This window comes from Pseudorca crassidens, chromosome 17 (genome assembly GCF_039906515.1).
Source record: "Pseudorca crassidens isolate mPseCra1 chromosome 17, mPseCra1.hap1, whole genome shotgun sequence".
NCBI classification, from domain to species: Eukaryota; Metazoa; Chordata; class Mammalia; order Artiodactyla; family Delphinidae; genus Pseudorca; species Pseudorca crassidens.
In genome coordinates, this window is record NC_090312.1 from 9,441,641 (window position 1) to 9,460,882 (window position 19,242).

The 19,242-nt window shown below is 41.6% G+C and overlaps 1 protein-coding gene across 5 annotated transcripts in view; it reads left to right on the top strand.

The window, feature by feature from the left end:
* DNAAF11 (dynein axonemal assembly factor 11) overlaps nt 1-18,489 on the top strand; it is a 77,951-nt gene extending 59,462 nt beyond the window's left edge. For 4 of the 5 annotated variants that reach the window (XM_067711218.1, XM_067711221.1, XM_067711219.1 and 1 more), the window contains 2 exons: nt 12,115-12,200; nt 18,140-18,489. In XM_067711218.1, coding sequence (XP_067567319.1) covers nt 12,115-12,200; nt 18,140-18,317 — 264 coding nt within the window. In that variant the 3' untranslated portion in view covers nt 18,318-18,489. Of the gene's footprint in view, nt 1-9,944; nt 10,236-12,114; nt 12,201-18,139 lie in introns of those variants that run through there. The other variant, XM_067711220.1, reaches the window with a different exon arrangement.
* Nucleotides 18,490-19,242: the final 753 nt, after the last annotated feature.

Consider the following 19,242-nt stretch of genomic DNA (forward strand, 5'->3'; position numbering starts at 1 on the left):
GAAAATAAAGAAGTCTTATTGATTCCGAAGTTTTATATTAATAGTATTCCTTTGTAGGAATCTGAGCTTTGCATGTTTAACTGTTCAACACCAGTATTATGGATAATTAACTAATAAATATGAACACCAGAAATATGTAAGAAGGTGGATAATTTTCAAGTGCCCCAGTTCTTCTAAAGGTGACTTAAGTATTGCTAGGCAGTCGTCTGTGTCATTTGTGGGGCAGGGCCTCACTGAAGGGCACTGTTCAGCCAGTAACTGACACACCTCCCCTCCCCTCCAGATCACACAACGGGCTTATGTCAAGACAGGTTGCTATCTAATGGGCTTAGAGAGTTTGGAAGTTTTATGAAGGAAAAAAAAGTGGAGACGTTTTTAGAAATTACTGATGAAGCATGAGCGAAGACATTAAATGTGTATACTTAAGCAAAATGATGGTGGAGGAAAAACATGCCGCATCCATAAATAAACTATGTGGAAGTTATTAACCAGATGAGGGAACGATTTAGCATGCTTGGCTTGCCACACCATGGAAATAAGGTGGTAGAACTCAGAAATGGAAAACTTCCTGCAAAATTCTGGAAAACTTTAGACAATTAATGAATTATTAATTAATCAATTAAAATATTCAATTTATGAAAGATTTCTTAAGTACCTAGTATGAATAAAGCACTGTGCAAATTACTGTGGAAGCGAAAAATAAATGATAGGTCCTGTCTCCTTGTTGAAGCCACTGTCACCGCCGCAAACCCAGACCTGCCCGTGCCCCAGTTTCTAAGTCCCAGTTTCAAACAGACTCAGACACTTGTTAAGTAGTTTCCCATTCTTCTGCTTAAACTTGAAATTATGTTACTAACTCAGAGACTACTGTCACAGTCATAGCTGCTAGGATTTTCTATGGTTCCCTAAATCTCTCCTCCACCAGTTGGACCCAGCACCAACAGAGCCCAGCATGCATGAAGCTGCAGCCCACGGAACTCGTCTCTTCCCCATTTGTAGACAGAATAGGCAGGAATAAGCATCTCCAGGGGTCTTTGCTCTTAGTTCTAATCTGTTGCCATTCATTCATTCATTCACTCATTCAAATATTCCATGTATTTTAATGAGTACCTACTATGTGCTAGGCACCTATGGTAGGGTCTTGGAAATGCAAAAAAAAAGGAAGATGTGTACTGAATGTGGAAGGAAGATGTGACACCTAAAGATATCCTTTTGCAGGTTAGGACTGAGGCTGTGATATCTTCCTGCTATGTCACCTTGAACTGAAGACCTAATGAGGGCTTCTCATTCCCCAGTCCCCGTTACATCCCTCACCCATGAGTCCTTGGCTACTTAGACACTGTCATCTTCCTAAAGTATTAGTCTAAAAGTCTATAATCTTACAGAAATAGCTTTAATTATTTTGAATAAGATTTCAAAAAGATTCCAAAAGTTATTATTTTCCTTGGAAGAAGTAGTGAAGGTGGTACAAGAAGAAAACAATGTGATTTATACAACTTAGATTAAAACGTGAAAATTGGAAAAGTGTGAGTGGGGAGAACAAACGTATAAATATTTTCTATTTCACAACCCCCAAATATATATATTACGCTTTATTCATGTTAACATTTAATATAAATGTTTTTAGGGAAACTGAGTAGAATTAAATAAAAATAGGTAAATTACAAAGTATTACAGAAAATAAATGCAAACAAAAGTCAGTACAGTTACATGGAATTGGAAAGCATGAGGAAGGAAACATAAAAAGAAAATCTGTAGGAAGGTAATTGATGTAAAATCAGTTACACTATACAGTTTACAAGAATCTAAAAGACACAGGAAATGTATAAAGAAAAGAATGCATAAAGCCCTATTAGCTGAATGCAAGCAAAATTAAAGTAGTTATGACAAAATTAATATCAGAGATGACAAAATTTAAAGCACAAAAGCATTTAATGGAACAGGATTATTCTATAGTAACAAAAAATAATATAAAATAAAGATCCACTGCCTTATATTTATTAGACGTACATTATTTAAGTGTTTAAAATGTAAGTTCTTGTAAACATAGGGAAAATCAACAGAATCAGCTCTACTGGAAGATTTATGACCAATTTCTGTCTTTGATATGATCAACAAAATGTAGGACCATTTATTATTTGAATAATATAATTAAGATCATTTAAAAACTTCATAATTAACAAAACCCTATGAAAAGTTCACTTTAATTTCCAAATGAAAAATTATAGAAATTACATTTAATTACAAGTCAATAGAAATAAAATTGTGTATGAAATAGAGTAAACCAACAAATAAAACTGGAAAATTCAAAATACTGTCCTAAAATGCGATTAAACCACAAAAGGAATAAAAAATATATATTACTTGGAAAATTAAAAATGTAAACATTAGCAAACTATACAGGCTTTAGAATCAAAGACCCTTTACATGCAGCTGCCGACTGACAAACCAATTTGTAATCGGCGTGACTAATTTAAAGTGGTTAAGTGAACCCATGATTTCCTTCTGCAGATCTTTTTGCCTCACAGTCCTTCCTGTCTCAGAAAATGGCACCATCATCTCCCCAGCTGGCCAAGTCAAAGACTAGGAGGCATCCCTGACATATCTCTGACCCTCACAACCTACATCTTGTTGGCACTACTGCCCAAATGTACCCTGAATCCAGTCACTTGTCACCATCTCCCTCTTCACTCCTGTCCAAGCCAGTGTCATCGCCCAACCAGACCACCTCTGATGCCCTCTCCCTGTTTTCCCTGATTCTGTTCTTTCCACCCTTTCTTTCTCCATGCAGAAGCCAAAGTGACATTTTAAACACATAAATCAGTTCATTTTATTCTGCTTAAAGCCCACCAATGGCTTCCCGTTGCACTTGGAGTGATATTCACATTTCCTTGTTGTGGCCCTGAAGGCTCTGTACGAGCTAGCATCTGCCTGCATTTCTAGCATCTTCTTCTTCCACTTTCCTCTTCTCATTATGGCCCAGACTTGGCTTTTTTTCCTTTCCTGGAGCACAATAGCCTCACTTCCCACCACAGGACTTTTGTACTTGTTGGTTTTTTTCTTGCTAAGTGCACTCTGCCCCCTTTTTCTGTTCACGCCTGTCTCCTTTGTATCACACAGGTGATACAAAGTGCCTCCTTTAAACAGGCACTTTTCCTGATCATCAGTGCTAACGTGGCCAGCTACATTCCGTCAGTCATCTTTCTCGGTTATATTACCTGGCTTATTGTTATGACAGTATTTATCACTGTAAGAAACGATCTGATTTGTTCAGTTTTGTATGGTTTGTCTTCGCCATCTAAGTGTAAGGTTCATGATCATAGAGACCTTGATTCATCCAGTGTCTGGAATAGTACCTGTCTTCTAGGTACCAAATAAATATTAGTTGAAGAATGAAACCCCAAAACTACTTATCACGGCTTGTGTTTTTTGGACATTTTTCCCAGCCAATCACTTGCTTATTATTTTTAATTCAGTAAGAAAATGAAGTTTTTAGATTTACTGCTAATATGAATTATTTTATTTCTATTTGGATTGTTGCTTCCTATCTCATGTCCATGAAATCTTTAGATTCATAGATATTCTCTTTTGTTTTATTCTAGGGGCTTTATCATTTTAGCTTTTTTACCTTTAGGTCTATGATCCATTTCAAATTAATTTTTATATAAGATTGGGAGATATTGGTTAATTAGGAAAATATCAGGTTGTCATCTTATTTCACATCTTATACCAAAATAAATTTCATATGGATTAAAGAATTAAATATTATTTTTAAATATTTTTAGAAAGAAATAAAAGTATACTGTATACCTGAAACTAATATGATATTATAAATCAACTATACTTCAATAAAAGTAAATATATAAGTGGAGATAAGGTAAATATTTACTTTTATTCTCTGCAGAGATTGGCTAACAATGGCAGAAATCACCAAGGAAAAGCAATAGTTTTGGTTACTTTAACCAAAGCTGTATGTCAAAAACCACCATTCATAAACATTTATTGTTCATTTATATTTCATCCATTTATTCATTCATTGAACAAATAATTTTTGAGGGCCTGTCATGTACCCAGCACAGAAATTCCTCCTGGGGTTTACATTTTAGTGGCAGGAAAACAGACAGTAAACTAATAAACAAGACAATATACAGTTTTTCAAATGCTGACATGTCCCATTGCCGAGGAAAAACACCACAAAAGACCAAAGAAGATATAATATCAGTATTACATATAAATTCATGAAAGTGTTTCAGAAAAATACCAAACCCCAATAGAAAAGAGGTAAATCACAGTTACAAAAGAAGCACAAAAACGTCTATGGTATTAGAGTTCCCTCAGTCTCATGGCCTCCTTTTTTAAATAATTTAACAATACGTAGATAATGTGTTTACAGGACAAAATTCCAAAGTATTAAGTTTACAAGTAAAGCAAACATCCTTTCCATCCCTCTTCCCCAGCTATTTGGTTCCCCTTTCCAGAACCGCTACCAGTTTTCTAGCAAAACAATCAATAAAATTCCATGCCTGTGAAGGTTCAACAGTACTCTAATAAAGTGCTAGAGGAAATAGAGGATGATGTAATCTTTTCGAAAATAAAATTGTCAACATATATCAAGCTTAAAAAGTACTTTATGACCTAATAATTCTAATTTTTTACTCTCCTAATAAAATGGATATATGATAGCAATTAATGTATACAGGTAGACACCATAGTATAATTATGAGACATTGTAAACCATCTAAATATCTAAAATCAGTCCATTAAATGACTGTGTGTAATTATACAATTATTATCTCTCATCTGTAGATCAAAGTATATCATTTTAGTGATGATGAGGGATGTTTCATCAGTGCAGTGACCATGCTTTTCTGGTTCACCATAGCATCATAGCTCCTGGTCCTGTTCCTGGGGTGTTATAGGCATCCCATAAATGTGGCTTGTATACATGAATTGCATCCAGAACGGCTAGAAGCCGTGGGATCAGCTAAAACTGATTTCAAAACTTGCCTGGGGCTCCCCTGGTGGCGCAGTGGTTGAGAGTCCGCCTGCCGATGCACGACACGGGTTCGTGCCCTGGTCCGAGAAGATCCCACATGCTGCGGAGCGGCTGGGCCCGTGAGCCATGGCCGCTGAGCCTGCGCGTCCGGAGCCTGTGCTCCGCAACGGGAGAGGCCACAGCAGTGAGACGCCCGCGTACAGCAAAAAAAAAAAAAAAACAGAAAACTTGCCTGATCCTAAGAATCACCTGGAGAGAGTTTGTTCAAAACACTAGATTCCCAGGCCACTATCTGCATAGTCTAATTAGGTGATGTGGAAACGTGTATTTTAACAAGCACCCCGCAGTTTGAGAGCATGGAGTAAATCAATAAGTATCTAATGGAAAATCAGGAAACACTTAAGTATTGAAAATTATGTATACAGGAAATTTACGCAGGAATTTATATGAGGAATTCAGGAAATGTACTGCATAGGTAGCAGAAGATCTGAGATGCCAAAGAAGGGAGAGTAAGACCACCTTGAAATTTGTAACATTACAGGCCACCACCACTCCCAGGACAGAGGGAGGAGGTGATGTTGGCAGAAACCACGCCCTAGGGTCCCCTGGAAGAAGCCAGACCTGCAGCAGGTGCCTTGGGCAGCCACAGGGTAGACTCTGCCACTGCTGGAGAAGTTGCTCACGTGAATAGAGATCATGGGAGAAGCACCCGAAGTCTCTCTTTCTTGGTCCCCCTGCCTCCCGCCAATGCTTCCCATTGGCCAAGCCCAGCTGGAAGCCAGATGACATGGGAAGCTTGATAACGAACGAAGCCTGCAGGGTTCCATCTCCCTGTAACAAACAGAACAGGGCCAGAAATGGATAGGACGACAAACAGGCTCAAAACCTGTACTGTGAGTTTGGCACCGTGGCACACCCTCATTAAACTACTGGACTGAAGAGGGTAAAAGCCAATTCATAAATCTTGAATCTATTTAAGCAGAATCTCCCTTTAATTTTCATGTTAACATTCATGTTCCTCCATGCTGGGGCAGCTGTGGATAATGGATTTTACTTCATGCAAATGTCCCCTTTGACAAGGATGTATAGGTACTCGGTGATCTTGAATGCAGAGTTCAAAACCTACCTCATGAGAGTCAGGGGGCAGCTAGAGAAATATGCATATATCTGGAGTCTGTAGGTGAATGAAAGCCCCAAAGAACAGCTAAATTAGCCAACAGTTTACGAGTGTTCTTGCGATCAGTTTGCTGGCCATTACACACATTTAGACAGTTTCCTAACAGGATTGTATGTCATTAGTATTTTCAGAGTAGAGTTGGGGTGGGGGAGAACTTGACTATAATAGTTGAAAAAGAAATAAAATTATATTTTTATCTAGTGAAGAAAGAGACATTTTCAAAAGCCGTCACTCCACTGGACTTAGTATTTTTGTTAACATCACACACTTCGGCTAATGAAAATAGGAAGTGCGTTTAGAATGTTGCTCTTTCAGCTGAGATGAATACCTATGTCACTGAAAAAAAATACTGCAAAAGTCTCCATCACCTCTTGTGCAAAGTCCAAACACCTTAAAGTCTCCCAAGATCTGACCTCTGCCTAGTTCTTCAGCCTTATTTCTAGCTATTATCCGCCTAATATTCGGTGCTCGTTTATGTGGTTATTTACCTTCCAGTCTTTGTTTATGCTTTTTTCTCTCTCTGGAATGTTCTTAATTCCTTATATAATCTTCATCTCATAATCTCCATCTTCTGGCAAATTCCCACTTATTCTTTAAAATTCACATCAAATATCACATCCTTAGTAAGTCTTCTTTGATCACTGCTCCCCACGCCGCCCAGTCTGACTCCCTCCCTTGGGCTTCTGTAGAGTCTGTGCATATTTCTATCAATTGCACTTTCTTAGTGTTTTGTTTTTTTTGTTGTTTTTTTTTTTTTTTTTGCGGTACGCGGGCCTCTCACTGCTGTGGCCTCTCCCGTTGCGGAGCACAGGCTCCGGACGCGCAGGCTCAGCGGCCATGGCTCACGGGCCCAGCCGCTCCATGGCATGTGGGATCTTCCCGGACCAAGGCACAAACTCGTGTCCCCTGCATCAGCAGGCGGACTCTCAACCACTGCGCCACCAGGGAAGCCCTCTTAGTGTATTTTAATTGCTTTTGTGTCTTTATTCCTCATGAGATGATCAGGGATAATTTTTAAATCTATCATTCCATATCTATTGCTCAGTCCTATGCTTGGTGCATAATAGATACTCAGTAAATATTTCTTTGAGAAGATTTAATGAAGGTAATTGTTGAAACTGTGATACAAAATGAAGATCCAAGAGAAAGAGAAATTTACCTCACATTGTCCTGAATACTATTATTTAAGAAGCAAGGGGAAATTCACAAGAAAAAGTTAAAAGGTCAATTGTTTACATTTTCTTTTGTAACAAATATCTTCCATTGTATTCCACTTTCTTTGTCCATTCACTCTTTTAACTTCCCACTAGCAAGTCTTCATCTGAAATGGAGGGATTGTTTACATATTCTTATTTAACTTCATGTAAATAACTATTAAGCTAAACCGTGGAAAATCACGGTTTTCTAGGTCAAAAATAGTCAGGGGGCTTCCCTGCTGGTCCAGTGGTTAAGAATTCTCCTGCCAATGCAGGGGACACAGGTTCGAGCCCTGGTCTGGGAAGATCCCACATGCCGCCGAGCAACTAAGCCCGTGCGCCACAGCTACTGAGCCTGTGCTCTAGAGGCCACGAGCCACAGCTACTGAGCCCGTGTGCCACAACTACTGAGCCCGTGCACCTAGAGCCCGTGCTCCAAAACAATGGAAGCCACCACAATGAGAAGCCCACGCACCGCGATGAAGAGTAGCCCCTGCTTGCCACAACTAGAGAAAGCCCACGCACAGCAACAAAGACCTAACGCAGCCAAAAATAAAAAATAATAAAAATAAATTAATTATAAAATAAAATTTTTTAGGGCTTCCCTGGTGGCGCAGTGGTTGAGAGTCCACCTGCTGATGCAGGGGACATGGGTTCATGCCCCGGTCCGGTAAGATCCCACATGCAGCGGAGCGGCTGCGCCTGTGAGCCATGGCTGCTGGGCCTGCGCGTCCGGAGCCTGTGCTCCGCAACGGGAGAGGCCACAGCAGTGAGAGGCCCGCGTACCGCAAAAAAAAAAAAAAAAAAATTTTAAACCTATATAAAATAGTCAGATGTTGGTAATTTCTATGGTTCAACCTAAAAATAAGGATTAGGAGGTAGGTCTCTCTCCCTCACGTCTGTTTACTGTGTTCTTACACAGCTCATGTAGGTAGTCTGGATTTCTTGGCATTAGTAACTTTTATGGTTGGTAAAGCAGCCACGTACACGTTAAGGTAAATGTAGATGGTCTCAGTGTAGGCTGCTACCCCAGGGAGGTAAAGGGACTCCATCCCACGGTGCTATTTAAACCAAGGCTGGAAAACCAGCTCTCACGAAAGCCTTTTGAAGGGACATTTGCCTTCTGAACTAAAGGGGACTCAATTCCTACCTCCATGTTCACTCCCAACTTTCAATTGCATGAATCTATGCGTTAAAATAACCTAATATTATTAAAATGTTAATTTGTACCTTTGTGCCTATCCCACAATTGAATTTCCAAGCAGTTGCTTACATTTCCCTCTATGGATTCAGGAAACCATTTGCTCCACTTTGTCTAATTTATTAAACATATTTTGGCCCTTACACCTTTCGCATTAGTCACCCCTAAACACACTTTGTACAAGTGAATAGGAAGTTTGATGTTAATGAGCATCGTTTTCTAGAGGACGAGTAGCACTAGGCTGCAGGTATAGAGGGAAACCACGTTACTATTTCAGTACCTTGAAATTCTGAACTTTGGTCCCTACTTGGGAAAATTAGATCTCTTATCAGAAGAGTTTTTCCTGCTATTCATATAAATATTGTTGTTAAGATGAATTTTGGTGTCAGTATGAATGCTGGTGTTAATACTTTTCTTACTGCTGATTTCTTAATTCCCCCTAACTTTTAAACTTAAAAGAACATTTGAAACTAAATGAGCTGAAAATATCTTTTAAAAATAAGCAACACATTGAGATTCTGGTACATAGCAAATTCCTGGTGAAGAAAAGTTCCAAATTTGCGATTCTATTTGCATTTCCATAAACACAGAGAATCTTTGTCTGAGCTTATTATGGGACAAATAGCAGTGTTAGAGCTGGGGTGTTGTAAGACTCTAATTATGCGTGTGCTCCCATTCTGATTAGCGCATTTACAGCACGAAGCAATACAAAACCTGTGCTTTGGGCTCAAAAGCCTTTTTTCTTGAAGTTGACATTTTCATGAATTTTAAGTAACATTGGTCTCATTTAATGTAATTAAAATATTAAAAAATAAAAAGGCTCTCAGATGCCACTGCTCCCCAAGAAGCAGACCCTGAGATGGAGGTGCGCTTGCAGAACATTTGCTGGGGAGCAGCCTGGGGATCCACACCTGTGGGAGGGGAGGAAGCATGACTGGGAAAGGGGAGAAGCTGAGCTGCGTTGCCGGCCTGACAGAGGCCCCAGCCACTGCCTGCCCAAGCTCTGTGGCTCACGTGGTCCTTTAGATAAGTCGTCCCGAGTTGGGCTAAGGGAGCAGCCTACACCCCACATTGATCAGAGAGATTGAAACACAGGCTCCGGATTCTCACGCTCAGTTCCAGGTCCCAGGCATGTCAAGGAAGGAGCAGAGAGTTCCAGAACTGAAAAGGCCATGTGGTCAAGGACTTCGGATAAATTAGGGGTAACTGGTATGGATGGATGACCTTCACTCCCAAAGAAGAGTTGGGCAGCCCACGCATAGGTTTGGGGCTCACTCTGGTCATGTTCCCATCTCTCTGGCTTGGTCAGTAGAAATTAAAATTACTTAAAAATGAAATAAAATGAAAACTTTAGTGTCTCGGTTACACTAACAGCATTGCGAGTGCTCTGGGGCCCCGTGTTGGACAGCCCGAAACGTTTCCATCGTTGCAGAAAATTCTCCTGGACAGCACTGCTCCCCGACAGCCTGCCGCCATGCCTCTCGGAGGGAGGTCCTGCTGACCCCACTCACCCCCGAGACACCCCAGGAGGAAGGTGCCAGCTTTCATTACCCCAACGCCTACTACCGCCCTCTGCTCCCTCAACTGCAAGGCATCTCTGTTTAGTCTCCTCAACTCTGTCTTTCCTTGCCCTCATATTTGACATTAATGTGGCTTAATAAACCAGAACTGGCATCGATAGAAACTGAAAAGCATTTCCATTTCTTTATGGATAGGCCAGGAACATGGGGGAAATAGTTGTACCCATCACACTAGTTCAATCAGAGAAAAGAAAAAAAAAACAACGTTTAAGTTTTCACTTTAAAATAGCATAAACCTTCCTACCCTGGCACATGAACATCCAAAAATGTTACATCATGGGCCAGCAAGAAATGAATGGAAAGCAGTAAAATTGGCATGAAATAGACTTTAAAACATAGCAAATACATCATTTCGGAATTAGCTGCCTCCAAAGCAAACCTCGTTTGATGATAAAAACATGCTTCACTGAGCGATCCTTTCCATGAGTCACCTCCTCTAATTATCCAGTGAACACTGCATTGGTGGCTTCCATTGCTCGCTCTTTCATGGTTTCCTTCTACATGTTTTTGTTATGCAGAATATACCTTTTAAAAGATGTTTCTGAACAAACTCTTCCAGCCTTGAAACTTCCTGTGTTTGGTACATGAGGCATTTGTTGTTGTTTTTTTCTCTTCTGGAGTCTCAGCAAAAGTCTGGCCATCACACAAACCATTGGTCATGCTTAAAGGTATTTTCCCTAGTCGGGTGTTCAATACATGATTGAAAGGGTGGTGTTTAAGCAGACCTTTCCTTGCTGCATTGCACGTAGGCCCTCCCATGAGGTCTGTGGGAAGGGACTGAACTAAATCACACATACACACACAGATTGAATTTTTATAAAATATGATGGAAAAATATACAACCGCAGTATCTAAAACAACGGTTGCTTGTACCACCGCATAGGAGACGGATTGCCATCAAGGGCAATAAGAACACTCACCTCCCCAGATTTGATGCTATAGTCCCCCCAGACAAGGATGCCTTGCTTCATTTGCTCAGTCACCGTCCATGTATTGAAGCATACATGTGATAAACAATGGGCTAGGCTTTCTGGGGTTCTGACCAATGGCATCACTACTCTTGCGCTTTGAGGCCATTATGTAAACTAAGGGTTACCTGAACCCGAGCACAGTTGATCTGATAACCAAGGCAGCTACTAAGTGACTAAGGAACTGGTGGGATACACTGGACAAAGGGATGATTCACATCACATTCTAGGCAGGGCGGAGCAGGATGGTGCAAGATTTCATCCTGCTGCTCAGAACGGCCCACAGTTTTAAACATATGAATTGTTTATTTCTGGAATTTCCATTTAATATTTTCAGACTGTTGACCATGGGTAACTGAAACCGAGGAAAGAGAAGCCTTAAAGTGCTTCCTTTAATTGAAAAGGTGAAAGTTCCTGACTTAATAAGGAAAGAAAGAAAAGCATATGCTGAGGTTATTAAGATCTGCAGTATGAACGAATCTTCTACCCGTGAAATTGTGAGGAAGGAAAAAGAAATTCATGCTGGTTTTGCCGCCGTACCTCAAATTGCAAAACTTATGGCCACAGTGAGTGATAGGTGCTTAGTTAAGATGGAAAAGGTATTAAATCTGAACAATTTTGTAACATGTATTACAGTATATTGCAATAATTGTTCTGCTTTATCACTAGTTATTGTTTTTAGTATTTTACTGTGCCTAATTTATAAATTAAACTTCATCACAGGTATGTGTGTAAAGGAAAAAACATACTATATACAGGGTTTGGTACTATCTGTGGTTTTAGGCATGCACTGGGGGTCTTAGCACGCATCCCCATGGATACAGGGCGACTATTGGAGCTTTCTCATGCCCCATGTAGGGGCTTAAAGTCAGACTCTTTCATGGAATATGTAGTGGAAATTAAAATGTTTTAGCATTTAAAAAATATATAGTGTATATTTTTGAAGATGTATCAGAGAGAATGTATCACTAACTATGTCCTGTGTTTTTGTTTTAGGTGGGCGAGATAATCACAGGTTGTCAAGGAACATCAAAGCCAGTGAAAAGCACGCCGGACAGCAGCAGGGAGAAGACGAACAAAAGGTGCCCTCCCCTCAGCCCGTCTTAACTTCGCTTAGAGTTCTCTTCATTGTCATTTGGTGCCTAGAATGCACCTTCCACATAGGTACAGTGACTGAAAGTTCAAAAAGGATTCATACCATGAACATTAATGTTTATTCCCCAAACTTAGACTCTTGATTTGCAGGGCTCAGAAACAGATCTGTGTATATTTAGGTTCCAGCTTCCGGTGACAATAATAAAAGTGGCAATAGCCACACCGACAGCTACATCGACCGGGCACTTGCTTTGTATCGGGCACCATTCCGTGTGCTTTACTCATAGTAACGCATTTAATCCTCACAATTTTTACCCTCAGTTTACAGACGAGGAAAATGAGGGAGGGAGGAGTTTGGAATGTCAGGAGGTCATGTAGCTGTGACCTGTTGGGACGACTCTGCTGAGCCCTGCTCCTAACACTGCTCACCGCCTCCCTTTTATGACCTGTGTCACGTCATAGATTCCAAAACCCTCAGGGCTGCAAGGACCGAGAGGCCCCGTGTGTGCCCTCTTGTCAGTCATAGGTCACCTTCCAGCCTTGGCTTAAGCTTCCTTCTCAACAGGATCCTCACCCTCTCAAGAGAATCTTCGTGGCATTCTCAATATTCCCCCAGTGTCTGAAAGCTTCTCTTTGATTCCTAACTGAAGGTTCTAGCTCTGCCCCCAGAGACACCCCAGAACAAAGCCCACTTCCCACAAGCAGTGACAATCCTTAGAGTAGTTCAGACAAAGCTCTCATTATTTCTCAGTTCTTCCTTAGAATGAGCATCCCAGCTCTTTCAACCCTCCTTCTCCTTGCCGTGATTTCCAGACTCGTACCGTCCAGACGGCAGACTCTATTTTGGACCAAGGCAAACTATCTTTGAGATACAAATGTATATGCTAGAATTGCCACTATAAACATACCTGAACAGGAACTATATTTATATCTTGCATAATACAAGCAGTCAGGCATTCGTATATATTCAAAGACAACTGTCAAATTTTGTAGAGATTTTCAAACACGGGGTTTGTTTAAACAACAGGTATGGAGTTGAATTCCTTCTGAAAAGCGGGTTGCTGTTTTTAACCTTGGAAAGCCACTCTCATGTTTCCCAGCTCAGTGATTTCCATTTCAGATACATGTGTAATTTACAGAGAATCAAGGGTGTTAGGACTACTATGAATCTTCACGGTCATAATTAACCCCCAGCGGCATCAAACACATGTAAAGAGTTCGAATCTAATTTATGAGGAATCACAGGGATTGGAAACCAAGTCATTGCCAAAGTTTGGAGCTGGTTTTCAAGACTCCAGGAATACCGTCATTACTGTGATTACACTTGATGATTAGAGATATCCTAGCACAATTCTTCATAAGAGGACCTCCTGCAGTATTTTCACAAAGCCTTTCTTTTTCTTTTTCGTTACTGAGAAAGGATCACCTGACGACCGTTCATAATCTATCGATGGGAAGGTTGTTTGTGGTGCTCCTTAATCACTGACAAACTTCCTTACACACATTCTCTCAGCTTCTGGCTGGGCAACCCATTAGCCTAACAGCCACCTGTAAATGCTGCACATGGGCACGAGGTCAGGCAGGTTGTTGGCTTGGGGGAAAGGACTACAGAGGCAGCGGTAACTGGGGGCAGGGAGGTCGGAATAGGCCCCTCAACCCTCTCATAGCCTGAGTGGTCCTTTCCTCATGCTGTGGAGACAGAGTGAATAGAGGGAGAAGATGAAGGGAAGGAGAGTTATGTTCACTGGGACCAGATGGGGTCATGTTTGGGGGGAAGGTCACTGACCCAGTGAACTCTTGTGGTCCTGTGACACTGTACGATGACGGAAAACACACAACTTCCTCAAAAGTGGACTTACTGAGTACTGAGTGCCTACCCTGTGCTATATGATGCTATACGCTATCTTTACTCTTCAAAATAACTGCAGTATAAATCCTCGTATCCTAATGTACTGAGGTTCAAAGAGATAGAGCAATTTGTCCAAGATCGCAAAGTTGTTAAGTGAGTGGTGGAAGCAGGACCATAAAACGTAGCCCATTCCTGGGCTTGCCTTCTTACTCTCCTCATGGTGTCGTTTTGAAAAATTAGACTTTCTTCTTTAGAGCAGTCTTATTAGGTTCACAGCAAAATCAAGTGGAAGGCACAGAGATTTCCCATATACTCCCTGCCCCAGCTCAGGCGCAGCCTCCCTCATTATCCACATCCCCCATCAGAGTGCAACATTTGTTACAGCTGGTGAGCCTGCATCCATGCGTTGTTAGCACCCAGGTCCGTAATCTGCGTTAGGGCTCAGTCTTGGTGTTGTGCGTTCTATGGGTTTGGACGAATGTATAATGACATGTATCCATTCCTATAGTGTCATACAGAGTAGTTTCACTGCCCTGCAAATCCTCTGTGCTCCACCTATGCATCCCGCTCTCCCCACTCACAGCCCCTGGCAACTATTAGTCTTTTTACTGTCACCATAATCTTGTCTTTTCCAAAGTGTTATGTAATTGGAATTATACAGTACGTAGCCTTTTCAGATTGGCTTCTCTTCCTTAGTAATATGCATTTAAGGTTCCTCCATGTCTTTTCATGGCTTGCTAGCTCATTTCTTTTTAATGCTGAGTAATATGCCATTGTCTGGATGGACCACAGTTTAATTTATCCATTCACCCACTGAAGGGCATCTTAGCTGCTCCAGTTGTTTGGCAATTATGAATAACGCTGCTATACACATCCTGCGCAGGTTTTTATGTGGCCATAAAGTTTCAGCTCCTTTGGGTAAATGCCGAGAAGCACAACTGCTGGGTCGTGTGGTAAGAATATGTTTAGTTATGTGAGAAGCTGCCGAGCTGTCCTCTGAAGGGGCTGCACCCTTCTGCTTCCCCACCAGTCATGTGTGAGCGTTCCTGTTGCTCCACATCCGGGCCAGCGTTTGGTGCTGTCGGTGTTCGGATCTGGACCATTCTAAATAGGTGTGTGGTGGTATGTCATTGTTGTTTTAACTCCCGTTTCCCTGATGATATATGGCAAAGAATGATGGCTTTCTTTCTTCCCAAACCTGTATCTTTCCTTTTTCGCGCATGACTGCATAGGGAAAAAATCCAGTACGATGTTGAAAAGAGGGTGATAGCAGGCATCTTTGTCTTATTGCCAATTCTAGACCGAAAGTTTTCAGCATTTTACTCTCAAGTCTGGAATATTTTTTTTAAACGTAAGTGTAGTGCTTTTATAACTCATGCTTTCCTAGTCACTATCTGAAGTTGTTGCGTCTCTATTTCTGTTCTTGTTGCTTCTGCTGATTCTTATGCAGAGTGCCCGTTTACTTGAGTGCTTGTTTACTCTTTCCTGTGATCTGCTGCCTTGCTGGGGGCTTCTCAGAGGTCCAGGAGGTGCGCTGCCAGGGAGCATTGATGTGTGCTTTGGGGCAGATCCTAAAGACACTGCTAGTTTAGAACCACTTCAGTCTAAGTTCAAGATTGAGGGTTTGTTTGTTTGTTTTTTAGCTGCTATAAACCCATGGAACTGCCAGCCTGTGGTGACAACTCATCCCTCTTCTGTCCCACTGGGGCACCTCCCCTCACAGCCCCCTGGGGAGGTGGGCAGAGCGGGTTTACTTCTCATTCACTCGTACAGGAGGCGAAAGCCCTTTGGGACTGCACCCTTACTGGGGAGAGGGCATCCTGTTAGACTGCCCACCTGGCACGCTCAGGGCCTGGCCCTCTGTCCCCAGACTCTGTACATCCAGCAAGACCAAAGCCTGACTTTAGGGGCTCACCGAATGCCCTCAGGGCAAAGGTGGTCTCAGGACTCCATTCCCCTTTCTGGGTTCCTCCTTTCACTGAATTCTGACCTTGTGGACCCTAATTATCTCACCACATCTTTCACAATCTCAGTAAAGTTTTTCGTGGGTAGTGGGAGTCTTCGGTCCAAATAAGCTAGCCCAACAGATTGTCATTTCTTTGTGCTCTTTAATAGAAAGAGTCAGTCGTTGATGTATTTTACGCCTACTGCCTACTGATTTTAGACATTTTCTTTCTTTCTTCCATGGTAATTTATTCATTCCGTCTTCCAGCTATTCTTAGTAGGTGCCAGAGGTTCTGGTCTGACAGCCAGGTAGTGGGTAAAACCAGCAATGGGCATCTGTCACTTTAGGCCTGTGACATAGGGACAGGAAGCAGCCAGGGAGAAAAGCCCCTCTCCTCTTTATTTTGGGGACGAGTGTGGTCCTCAGGTGCCTCAGGCCCAGAGATTCATGAGTCATTAAAGCCCTGCATGCAAACTATTCCTCACAACATCTGAAGCAGGGGCTCTGCAGATAACTATATACATACTAGCTAAGCTCATAGTTTATTACTGAGATCCAGAAATTATGGCCCAAGAGATATGCCTACGATTGAGATGGGCTGCTTTTCCTCAAAGTCAAGGACAGCATAATTATAATAGATGAATTTAGATATTTACTTAATTAAGCCATAAATATCATAGTCTTTTAATAAGAACAGATGAATTAAAAAGTACGCTATAGTTAATAGTGACTGTAATGCAAGTCTTTGAAAACTGTAACTTCTTAACACTGTTTATAGTGTACAATCTGGGACTTCAGAAAATGCCCTTTTATAGACTTTGTATACTTTGTATTTTTCTTCTTCAGCAGGTCCAGAAGTATTAGTCAAGATACTAAGGAATCAAAAAGTCAGATCTTTCAAGGGCTGTGCAGATTACAGGAATGAGCGGGAGGGTTGTAAGAACAGCAGAGTTTACACTTTCCAAAGAAAATCGGACCTCCTTCCCCCACCACATTGTGTCTGCTGCACGAGTTTGGTCTGAGAACATGGGTTTGGAGCTCCTGGATTAGACTGACTGTGATATTCCTTAGGTCAGAGATAATTTCTTATTTAATTTCGTTAATCCACAATAATAACTTTTTTTTTCATTTATTCAACAACTATTTATTCGGTAAAGCTATACGCCAAAGATACAAGATGAAAAAGACAATACCTTTGCTTCAAAGATGTCAGTCTTATAGGGAGAACAGGTCGGTAATGAGACAATTACATGACGATATGATAACTTTTCTATTGAACACAACACTGCACTCCTAGATGTTACCAGGAAGCTTGTCTGTTTGCACAGACCATGCTATTTCTGGTGTCTAGCACAGCAACTAGAATACAGTCGGCATTTAAGGTATATCTGTTGAATAACTGAATGAATTAATGGTGCGGTGATTCCAAAATAATTTCTAAATCATCGATATCCCTGGGGGAACTTTATATAAATACAGATTACTGGGTCCAACTCCAGGCCTATGGAATGGAAATTGCCAGAAAAGCAGCCCTGTGACTGTATCATCTAGAGTTTTCTCTATGACGGTGATAAGGGGACTCAGTGGCCAGCAGAGCTGCTTCCTGGGTCTGTTTCACTCCAGCTATCGCTGGAAGGATGGAGTGCCGGCGGAGGAGTGGGTTCGTGTGGGAGGGGAAACTGTGGGCTAAGCTTGGTGTGCACCTGAACTTGTAGTGCAGGCTGAGTGGTCTGAAGCAGCAGGGTCCAGGAGCCTGATTAGCTCCATTCAGGAGTGAGAACTGCCTGGTGTGATTCTATTATTGATCTTGGCTCTGGGGCATGGCCTGCTGTATCATTTCAATTATCAAAAAAATCTTAGGTAAGCAGAGTCTCCCCGCTGCCCTCTCCTCCACCTGCCTGCACATCAGCACGGCCCTGCGGCGCTCTTTAGCACTTTATTTCTCCAAGGGTCGACTCTTGCTTCTACTAGGCTCTAAGCTACTTGAAACCAGGGATGGGGTTCTATCTTTGCCTCCATGCTCCAGGGATAGTACTTGCCGATATTTGCTGAACAAATGAATGAATGAGTTGAATCTACCTGAAATTTACTTAAAACTGATATCTCAATTTCCTTTGCCCTTTTTGTTGTAGAAGCCAGCAAATGGAGAGACTAGAAGTAGATCCCAGCAAGCATGCCTTCCCTGATGTGGCTAACATAGTTCAAGCGAAAAAACACACGCCCAGAAGAGTTCAAGCTGAACCCAAAATCATACCAAGCGAGGGAGATCCAGACTTTGAAGATAATCCCGAAGTGCCTCCGTTGATTTGAAAACTTCAGGCTGCACCGACTGTGCACTCAGTGCAGAGAGTGCGTGTATGTTATTTCTGGGGTAAACACAGTTATTGTCAACATTACTCCTCCGATGTTTTAGGTCCTACTTTGTACATTAATATTCTCAAACCAGTTTACAATTAAAATGTGTACCTTCAAAATGCTATAACATCATTTGTCTATAGTAAAGTGTTGGCTAGGGAAAATGTTCAGTAAATCACAGAACTATTATAGAAACACGCTGATTATAAATCCCAGAATTGCCTGCTTGTGCAGATAGATGAAGTCATGGATTAAAGCACAGATTATTAAACCTGTGCTTCGGCAGACGGGTCAAGCTCAGAAGTTAAAATCGTAATTTCAGATCAAATTGGAATGCTTTCAGGTGATTTTAAGCAGTGTTTCTGTTTTCTTCTCATGACATGTCTGCTTTCTCTGATGGCGAGGTATAATGGCAAGAAGATGAGGTTGGAAATGAGACACCTTGAAGTCAGATTCCCTTTCAGTCGCTTTGGATGAAACTTCAGCAAGTGCATGAACTTCCCCGCGCCTTAGTGGCTCCATCTGTGACTGGGGAGGAAGAATACTTGCCGTGTATGTAGGTTTGTCTCCAGATGAACCGTCTGAAGTGCCTGACACTGTACGTTGTGCATTTCCGCTCCCTCCCTCCCCCCGAGCCTCCTTTCCCTGTTTCCTCCGCTACTCCTCTCCCTCCTCCTCTTTCTTCACCTTCCTTCTCATCCTACTCTCCCTCCCCTACTTCCTTCTTCACGTTTTAAATACTTGCACCTCCTCTTTATCTAGAACATTATGAACTCAATATTCCACATACAATATACAAAAACTATCTTCACTCTGACCATGATTTACTAGCATTTAAATCAGGTTCTGATCAGCAAATATTTTACTCAGCAGCTCCTGA